The 10,950-nt window shown below is 33.7% G+C and overlaps 1 protein-coding gene across 3 annotated transcripts; it reads left to right on the forward strand.

Moving 5' to 3' along the window:
- The first annotated feature begins 696 nt into the window (after positions 1 to 696).
- On the forward strand, positions 697 to 9,149 carry LOC124424466 (solute carrier organic anion transporter family member 74D). Of its 3 annotated transcripts, none has more exons than XM_046963552.1 (8): positions 697 to 1,103; positions 3,663 to 3,856; positions 5,563 to 5,988; positions 6,548 to 6,783; positions 6,879 to 7,158; positions 7,247 to 7,442; positions 7,697 to 8,301; positions 8,452 to 9,149. In XM_046963552.1, the coding sequence occupies exons 2-8, from the start codon at positions 3,676 to 3,678 to the stop codon at positions 8,646 to 8,648; spliced, it is 2,121 nt and encodes a 706-aa protein (XP_046819508.1). In that variant the 5' UTR covers positions 697 to 1,103; positions 3,663 to 3,675; the 3' UTR covers positions 8,649 to 9,149. The 3 variants fall into 3 exon arrangements, with proteins under 3 accessions (XP_046819508.1, XP_046819510.1, XP_046819509.1); XM_046963554.1 differs by lacking the exon at positions 697 to 1,103 and adding an exon at positions 1,851 to 1,976; XM_046963553.1 differs by lacking the exon at positions 697 to 1,103 and adding an exon at positions 1,860 to 1,993.
- Positions 9,150 to 10,950: the final 1,801 nt, after the last annotated feature.

A 10,950-nucleotide genomic window follows, 5' to 3' on the forward strand; every position in this document is an offset into this window, starting at 1 on the left:
CGTCGTCAATGAACAGCAAGACTCCGACATCTCTAAGAATTCAAAGAAACTTCGAAGGGTCAGCTTATAATTTTTCTTTCTATACATGATAAAGCATTTGAATAGGAACAATAATATATATCTTTTCTTATAATCTCGAAAATGGTACAGAATTGACTGAAAGGTAAAGTTTTGAAAAGATAATTATACCGATAAAAAAGAAAAAAAAGAAGAAATATTGTCTTGATTATCAATCTTTATTAAGGAAAAAGAAAAAGAAAAAAAAAAAAAAGAGAAAAGTCTCATTGTACACAGATATTCCCATTTAAATGTTCAAATCTCTGTCTAATGAAAAAATTCTGAAGAAGTTTGATGATTCAGTTTGAAATAGTGATCGTAAAGAGAAAAACTTGCATAACTTATCGCCGTTGTATCATTCGCGTTATTCACAAGAAAATCGATTTTTATCGAAAAAAAACAGAAAAACCAATATTTGAATTAGATGTCTAAAATAAGCTCTCCACGTGTTGTCTACGATCGACCAATTAGCTCGGATCACAACCACGAGAGTAATAGCGCGCTCTGTAATGATTCGAATGGTCATACTCGTCAACGTGTATGTTATCTGATGAGATGTCAGCACTAGTGCATTTCATTCAAAGCGTCCTTTGAATGACGTACCGCTTATCATTCGATTTGATGGGGCAATAGTAGTAGGAGAGCATTACCATTGACACAAACGAGAACGAGCTCAGTAATCCCGCGATTATCAGTGCAAACTGGAACGCTCTTGGGGCCTCGGGATCTTTTTTCTCTCTCTCTCTTTCTCTCTATCTTCGTCTGTCTTTTTTATAACTAAACCGGCAGAGCACTAAACACAAGAGAAAGAGAGAGAAAGAGAGGGAGAGAGAGAGAGAGAGAGAGAGAGAGAGAAAGAGAGAGACAGGCAGACAGACAGATAGACAAACAGAGAAAGAGAAAGGGGGAGGAAGGAAGGAAGGCAAAGTAAAATTTAACGTGCACGAAGGAAAAGACTTGTGGATCGCGATCTAAGGAGACTCGCGACCCTGGAAGTCCTTTCCTTTTCGGAGAGTCCATGCAGAAGCCAGTAATTTAAGGTCAAGGTGAGAGACCGAGATTATATTTATCTCACGTGTTTCTATTAACCTTCCTCTCGTTATCATCGTTTCTCTCTTCTTATTTTCATTTTTCTTTTTATATTTCTCTTTTTATCCTTTCTCTTTCTATTGCCTTTCTTCACGTATATTACATTGTAATGTATGTATTTTCATATCGAATCAATCTCTTTCTCATTATTGTCAAAACATTCGAATAGATTACCTTATAAGCATCTTGCTCGATATTTTTCAAATTTCGATTTGCTCGATCATGATCATTTAAACCGACTGGAACCGATCATCGTTGACTGCGGTAAAGTATATATCGATATTGTTATCCTTATAAAGCGTTTCAATTTCGCTTCGTATCGATGATACCTGTCAGCTGTCTCCTATCTCAATATACACGTCAGTTCGTTGGGTAAGCCGTGTGTACTTGGATTACTCGCGGTATTCTCATTTCTTTTTATTTTTTTCCTTTTCTTCTTTCTTTTTTCTTTTTTTTTTTCTTTTCGTCGTCGTTGTAATCTTTGCAATTTCTTCCTTTCGTTTTATTGTTGTTCTTTTTCTTTTTTTTTTTTTCTTTTCTTTTTCTTTTTCTTTTCTTCTCTCATTTCGTATAAATCTTTGATCTAAGTCGCTCAAGAAAAAAGAAAAATAATCTTTGTGCAGTAATGATCTTATCTACAGTACATTTATTTACGTAAATTGATAAGAAAAGATTTCGTTATTCTTGTTGAAATTCGGTGATAGCTTTCCCGTTAGTTTCGTTCAAGAATCTCACTTATCACAAGGCGGAAGCGTTCGAAAGTGCACGTTGGCGCGATAGTTGATCGTCGCCAATGAAAATCTCTGCTCGCTCGTTGCGATTCCAATTACGTAAGTTTGCGTCTCAGGTAGGTGTACACATGTACATATACATCCTATAGAGCGTAGTTCTTGTCGCTTGACAATTCACGCGAAAACCGACTCCTTCCGTCTTCAATATGTAAATCTTACAAGTCTAACTCTTTATATTCTTATTTCTTCTTTTAAAATCGTATAAATTCGATCTTATATATATATATATATATATATATATATATATACGTATATATATATATTTTTTTTTCTTTTTTTCTTCACGATTAAGTTCATTGCTCTAGTTCGATAATAATTTTATTTCTTCTTTGAATTCGTTCTTCAAATAAATCGTATTTTGTTTCATTATCTATCGTCGAAACACAAATCATTGATAATGAGAGAAATCTACCATTAATAGTATTTATATATATATATATATATGTGTGTGTATGTATATATAGTTACGCTTTATCTTTATCTATTAGCATTATTATATATTCTATTCTGTTTTTCATTAACAAGCGAGATAATAGAAGCTCGTAGGCGAATGATTCCGAGCAATTTTTGCAAATTGCAGTACGACGATCGTAATCAGAATCGCGGAAGTTAATTGTCTTTTAACGGAACAAGTCTAACTTCTCTTTCGATCTAGATATCAAATACGCGGAATGAAATAATGCAAAATATTTTTCAGTATTATCTATATCACGGTCAAGACCGATAAAGAATTGTTTAAGTTCTCTTAAATTCAATTTAATCTTCGTTGGTTTATACTCCTTCCGCGAAATGATAATTTTAATCGTATCATTTTTGATCCTCACATGAATATCTCTTTGTTTAACGTAAATACGTTACTTAGCATATTTCATTTGTGAGAATCACGTGGAAAATCTACGACCTAATGAGAGATAGTAGAATCGAGTTGAAGTAAATCAATAAATAGTATGATATTTACGATAATCTGTAAAGCGTGTACGTCTTGAAAACAAAATTATGTAAATTTCAAATTCGTATAGAAAAAGAAAAGAGAAGAAAAAGGAAATTAAATTGAAAAGCCGATAACATTCGCGCGTTATTTCTTTCGTAATACGTATAATTATATGGATTAATCTGTGAAAGATAAAAACATCGATCGTTACGTGATCTTAATAGATAAGCCACGGATTTCTTCATCTCGAGTTTTCTTCATCTCGACGATTTCATATCGATATATTGAATTTTTAATCCATTTTATAAATGAATATATCATAATATGTATATCTATCATTAATGCAACTATTGTGAATTATCTGATAAGTCTTTAATTTAATTGGTTATAAGTATTTGTAAATTGTATAAAATAATTTATGTAATATGTATTGTGAAAAATAACTTATGTAATATGTATGTATAGAAAAAAATCTATGCGTAATATACATATATATAGATAGATATAATTATAAGTTATGTTTCATGTCCTAATTTTTAGTTTATTTCGTTAGTTTAATTTTTACGTTTATTAAGTTTTTTTTTTCATTTTTGATAATGAAATATTATAACGAAAGTCATTGAAAATTAATACATAACGTAAGTCTCATTTTGTTATCGTTACGGCTTTATCATTATAAATTAATTATATAAGTCCTTCATTATTATCACATACACATAGATAGATAGATAGACATATATTGTTGTATTATGATAACTTTTGATCTATGAAATTTGAAATGTAATATTTTTCAGCGACGTTAAAGGGATGAGCAACGGTTGCGGAATATTCGGGATTTATCCCAAATGGCTACGAGATCGAGCTACTCCTAAGAATTTCATAGCTGTCTACGGTCTCTTGGGTACCGTGCAAGCTATGGCTTTCATTTATATCGTCGTCACTCTCACGACCTTGGAAAAGAGGTTTAAGATACCCAGTCGTACGACAGGTAAGTCGTAAATTCAATAAAAAAGTAAAAACAGAATCAAGACAATTAATGCATAATAAATTACAATGTTCAAAATGTAGGTAAATATTCCAATTGCAATAATCTGATAATTTTCCGATGAGTTTCTTCTTTCTTTTTTCATTTTTCCAAAATTACTAATCATCTTACAATTTTACATATGCATACACACGGTAACCTTGTAAATTGAAGTGTCGTAATTAGTCGTAACAATAAGAGTCTACGATTAATTTATTTATTAATTGATCTATATTTTGTAATAATGTAAAAACTTTGATGAAATACGATCGATGCTATTGTTTTTCAATTTTAATTAAATTGACTTATATATATATATATATATATATATATATATATATATATATATATCATCGAATAGATTCGTATATAAAAAAAAAATTGAAGTTTTTAAACAAGATATTAATATCAGAATCAATTGAAATATTATAATCAAGTTTTTGAAGAGCCATTAAAACCGAAGATCCATTCCCGCGTTATAATCCTCGTTTTACTTTTACAAGACGGTACATCCGATATCGTGCGGACCTCCACTTATCTAATTCAAGCTAAACCGAGGGTCTTTCGCTGGCTTTGGTTTTATTCCTTCGGTCCGATGTACCACTTGTATCGTACGAAAAGACATAATAATTTGCGAACTTCTCTTAAAGAGTTGATTAAATCCAATCCATGCCGTACGAAAAACGTTTAGTATCTATTATTTCCGTCTTACCTATCCATCTAAAGTCAACTAACGAATGTATTTTCATGCTGAATGTGCATGCATTTAAGTACTTACGTTTTCATTTGAACATATGCTCGAGCAATGCATTCGAAGATTATTCATATATATGCTTACATATGTGAATGTGTTCTAGTAGGTAAGTCTCTCTCTCTCCCTCCCTTCCTCTCTCTCTCTCTCTCTCTCTTTCTCTCTCTCTTTCTATACATATATATATAGCAATCACAGAAGTGAGAAATCTGTCGTTAGATGGACTAACTGTGTACATGTTTTGCAACACTGACGTGCATATATATATATATATATATATATATATATATATATGTATATATATATATGTATATATACGTGTGTGTATGTTACGTGAGAGCTTTGTCGTTACTCATAAAACGACATCTTCTAGCGAGGGGACACGAAACATTCGTAGAGCTAAGAAATGTCGTCGTTCGTCACTTAAAGTCATTCGCAGTCAGAAGTTTTTAACATTTTAATGACCGATCGAATCGTAAACGTTAAATACATGTGGATCATTTCAGAGTATTACATCGATATTTATATTCCTTGGTAGTTGATTTTTTTCTTTTCTTTTTTTTTTTTTTCCTTTAATAAATATTATATAATCAAGCGAAAGTATTAGCGCTTTATTACTGTGTGTATAGGACTTACGTAATTATAGGTTTTAATGATCTTATAATCTGTTTGAAAGGGGACACCCTATGTATTATCTTTCAGCTTACATATAAAATATATTTACTATTGTATATAAAGAAATGCATACGTAAAAAAATCTTATAAAACCTGTTTTACAATTTGAATTTTGAATCAAACGTGATATTAGTGAAAATTAATAATAATAATTATAATAAAAAAAAAAAAAAAAAGAGAGAGAGAAAGAAAAAGCAATTATGAAAAAATAGATACACCTTTCTTATTGGATATCACGTTACAGGTTTGATATTATCAGGAAATGAGATTTCACAAATTCTCTCGCTGATTTTGACATATTATGGTGGTTCTGGTCACCGTCCAAGATGGATCGCAGTGGGTGTTGGTTTAAGTGCCTTATCCTGCCTGGTTCTCGCACTTCCACACTTCATATTTGGTCCTGGAAGAGATGCGATGGCTTTGACGAAGGAATACCTGGATCAGACGTTATTGAATGCAACAACAGTGCCAAGAGACATTGCAATTTGTCCACGAACAAACGAGCCGGAACATTGCGATGACGAAGCTCTTTTAGATGTTAGTCTTCTTCCCCGTTTACTTGTCTTTCTCTCTCAATTCATCCTTGGAATTGGCACTACTCTTTATTATGGACTTGGTCAAACGTATTTGGACGATAACACGAAGAAAAAAAATACTCCTATGCTGTTAGGTGAATATTTTATTGTTTATATATATATATATATATATATATATATATATATATATTATATATATATATTATATATTTGTTTTTTACTCAAATAAAATTTTTCTTTGAAATCAATAATGATTATAGCCGATATATTTATATTGAATTTATAAGAAAAAAAAAAAAAAATTCCCGTAGCTTATACATTATTTCGTAATAATATTTAAATTAATATCTAACGAGATAATTAATATCTATCTCAACAATTGAACATTAGCTTATCAGAATCGATAAATAATTTATCATCGATAGAGAATGTCGTTCGAGATTCTTTTTTTTTTTTTTTTTTTAAGAAGATAATTTTTATTTATATAATATTAACAAATAATATCTTTTATTTCTAACGAGCACGTAGATGAAAATATGTTAGTGTTTATTCCTTCCCTTATCTTTTATTCTCGTGTAATTTTTGATATGATATACGTGTAATCTGTTGACCGAATTATCAAAAGGGAAGAACAGATAAATATTAAGTATAACTGAAAAGGAGAGATTGGAAATATTTGAAATTTTCTTTTAGGTTTCACGTTCGCCCTTCGTACGGTAGGACCGGCGATTGGTTTTCTACTGGGATACGGTTGCTTGAGCCTTTACATCGATCCAACCCTTCATCCCGTTATAACGAAGAAGGATCCACGGTGGTTGGGTGCTTGGTGGTTGGGATGGATCATTTTAGGCGTTACCATGGGAATGTTCGCCATACTGATCGCCATGTTTCCACGAGATCTTCCAAGGCCACGTAATACGTTGAAAAACGTGAGAGAAAATGAGAATACTTTAACCTCATTTAATATTTTTCCTATTAATCGATAACATCCTTTATTTTCTTCCATTCTCTATGTATAATTTAGAACGGTGAGTTACCATTGAAATTAGAACTGGCCCTTCAAGAAAAATCGACGAGATCCTCGTTGTCGATAAGATCAACGAACTCGTTGAAGCAAGAACACGTGCCGACTATGCGAGAATTTCCAGCTGCCATGAAACGACTATTAACGAACTGGTTGCTCACTTGTAACAATCTCAGTGGCGTATTTTACGTTCTCGGTGCATCCGCCTATATCACGTTCTTAGCAAAATATCTCGAAGTGCAGTATAATACCTCAGCCGCTGGCGGCACGGTTATTGCCGGCAAGTAATCTTCATTATTATTTTTTTTTTTTTTTTTCTATTAATAAATAATTTTTATATCATGTTAACGTAATCACAATTGTTTTAGGCCCAATATCCTTGGTGGGCATGGTATTAGGATTTTTATTATCAGGATTGGTGATAAGTAAATTCAAGCCAGGTCCTAGACCATTGCTAGCTTGGAACGTTCTCGTTGGTGTTTGCTTCGTCGCAGGACAAATTTCTTTTATCTTTCTCGGATGTTCCGATGTAGGAATCGAAGGAGTCGATCTTAAGACTATGCAGTGAGTACGTCCTCGATTACTTTCCCGAATGATATGAATTCGTGAGAGAATAATTTTATTCGAGCAAAAAATGCATTTGAAAAAAAAAAAGAATAAAAAATTATATGCATTCTCATATACAACAGTTAAGATCGTTCTAAAAAGTTCTATTAAAATATTTCGTTTGAAAATACAATTTCGATAATCCAAGAAAATCAATTATTAATTAGCTGAACTAAGGTAAAAATTTAAAAATGATTATATACGTTCGACAGAATGAATTTAACGTCGAATTGCAACGCTGCGTGCAATTGCGAATACGTTAAATATGCACCGGTTTGTCACGAGCCCTCGAAAACGACCTTCTTCTCAGCCTGTCACGCAGGATGCCGTACGATAGTAGACGACAAGGAATTTGGTAACTGCAGTTGCGTACCGTCGATAAAACTCAGTTGTGTGAATGATCGATTGGACGAGAATAAAGATGAAGAAGGTTACTTTGAAAACAAACTCCAGGCACTTGATGTCCGATTATCCACTAACTTAGACAAGGTCCGAGCTGGTCCATGTCCATCCAGTTGCAATGGACCATATTTGCTCTTCATGGTGCTCACTTGCATCATACAAACTCTTGCCTGTTCCGGGAAGATTGGCAATGTTCTCGTTAACTATAGAAGCGTTGAGAAGAAGGACAAAAGTTTTGCTCAAGGTGTCACACTTATGATAATATCATTGTTCGCACTGATACCAGGACCAATAATTTACGGTGCGATCATTGATTCGACCTGTCTGATCTGGGAAGAATCCTGTGGGACAAGAGGCAACTGTTGGTTCCATCATAGAGAAAATTTTCGATATCTCGTTAATATCACGTCGGCTGGTAAGTATAATATCGTTTCTTTTACTTTTTTTCTGTCTCTTATCTCGAGAACATTCGAACGAGAAAAGCGATCGATTTTCAAAAATAGATATTACTTTTTCCTTTCTCTTTTTTTTTTTTTCTTTTCATTCCTTCATTTCACTCTTCTAGGATTTTCTATAATAGGAGTACTCTTTGACGTAGCCGTGTGTTATCTCGGAAAGGATTTAGATCTTTATGGGACACTTGAGAACGACAGACGTCGGGAATTCATCAAAGAGGACAATTGCGAGAACATCACCGGTGTTAACAAGAGAAAGGTTGTTAATGGAAACGCGAATCAAAGGATAGAACACACGCATCTGTAACGTTCCTCGAATTTTATACTCGATGAAATGGATTTAAAAAAAAGAAAAAAAAAAAGATGAAGAAGAGAGAGAGAGGGAGAGAAAGAAAATGATACGAGGAGTGTTCAAACGATAGTTTTGGAGTTTTAATCATAGAAAATTGTGATTTTATGAGATTTGCTAGGTACCTGAGAATTGCCGGGAAGATATCTAATAACATTTAACGAACGTTGACCGTTCGAGTTATCACGGTGGAAAAAAAATGATATTTTATATTATATACTATATATATATATCGTATGCACGTATATGTATATATATAATATTATTTTATTACGATCGAGAAAGATATTTGGGTTATTGACAAGACATAACTCAAACGTATATAAGATACGAATATTAAGATGATAATAATAATTATTGCAAGAAAAGAAATGAAAAGATAGGAGAAGAAAAAAAGAACGAACAAAGAAGGTTTCGTTTGGATCGAGTAATCGAAATAAAAAAATGTTTCCAATGATAGATCGTTTTGTTATCGTTAATTGACACATGCATACGTACGACACTTATATATACACACATACACACACACACACACACACACAGACACACGATACATATACATTTCAGGTATATTAATGAAATATTCGCAGTAAGGTTTTTTCGCCGTATTGTAAATAAAGTACGAGATTTTTGTTTTCTTTAAAAAAAAAAAAAAAAAAACAAAAAAAAGAGAGAGAGAGAGAGAGAGAGAAAGAAAAAAAAAGAAGAAAGAAAAAGATAAAAGAACATCGAAGTTCCTCCTGTTCCCGTCATTATCGTCACGGCACCAAAACGCTTTTAGATATCTTTAGCTCGTTTGCTTCGGAAATAAAATACAAACGCCATCGTCAAATCGTTTACGAGTTTGTTGCTATCGATCGATTGATCGATCGTATTATCGCGGTAGGTTCTTACGATCGGCGACTCGATGTCATCTTTTTATTAGCTTAACTCGCCGACCATCCTCCCATGATAATTTCGCATAAATCGATAAATTCCCCCGACGACTTTCCTAATATTTTCATTTTATCTTTTTTTTCTGCTTTTTCTTTTTCTTTTTTCCTCCTCTTCTTCTTTCTCCTTAAACAAACCTATGCGTTGCATTTTTTGTAAAGGTCACTACGTTATATCGAATAATACATCGATCGATAACAAAATAAAGCAAAGAGATTTTATGCTAATGTTAAATATACGTATTTGTATTGACGAGAAAAGAAAAAAAGAAAAGAAAAAGAGAAGAAAAAAAAAAAGAGAAGAAAGAAAAATGAATAAAAATTCATGCGTTTCGAGGAGAGGAACCCTTCGGATTTGACGTTAAAACTCTCGCAAATAGGGTGGGGGGGACGGAGGAGGGGGGGAGTTATGCCCAGACCAGGGAATGGAGAGGGTTTTCGACCTGACGTTAAAAAAAAAAAAAGGAAAAGAAAAAGAGAAAAAGAAAAGTAGGTAGGTAAATCGTCCTCGATCGTCGTCATAGTCGTCGTCCTACCTTATACGTTCCTGTTGCGAAAGGGTGAACCAAGGATAGCGTAGGAGGAAAAAAGAAGAAGATGAATAAGCAGAACAAAGAGAAAAAGAAAAATAGAGAGAGGGGGGTAGGGAGGGAGGAAGAAAGGAAACGAAACCGAGGGAGGTAAAAACGGATGGTGGGGGATCGAGGTCTTAAGGGGTCTTCTTTAGACCTCAGCCAAATTCTAGATAGAGAGAAAAAGAGATAGAAGGATAGATAGATAGATAAAAAGAGAGAGAGAGAGAGAGAGAGAGAGAGAAACAGAGAGAAGGGATTACTATCGCGAGCTCGAAAGTAAAAAGGGAGTGTTTGTTTGAGAGTCTTTTAATTTTTAAGCCCACCCAGAAGAGCCACTACGAGCTGGAAGGTGGTATAGCCGGGGTTGTAGGTGGCGGGTGGGGTGGGTGGTAGGGTAAGGCGGTGGAAAGGGGAGTTGGAGACGAGATAGCGGAGAGACGGGGGTCGATGTTGTAATGAATTCGCGACGTCCCCGTGACGTCAGGACGTAGCTATCGATCGCCATCCTTCGCTACGGCGCTCACTTCCTTCTCGGAGGATGCGCTTTGCCGTTACCTTTACGGGATTTACGAAAGACGCGAACGACCTCGACTATCTTCTACCTCGTATAAACGTACCAGAACGATTATTATCCTCGTCTTATTTTCTTTGTATCTTTACCTGCACCCTCTCTCTCTCTCTCTCTCTCTCTCTCTCTCTCTCTCTCTCTTTCTTTTTACTTTTAACTCTTTGTCTATTTACTTTTTATCAGAG

Source organism: Vespa crabro, chromosome 5 (genome assembly GCF_910589235.1).
Source record: "Vespa crabro chromosome 5, iyVesCrab1.2, whole genome shotgun sequence".
In the NCBI taxonomy this organism is placed as follows: domain Eukaryota; kingdom Metazoa; phylum Arthropoda; class Insecta; order Hymenoptera; family Vespidae; genus Vespa; species Vespa crabro.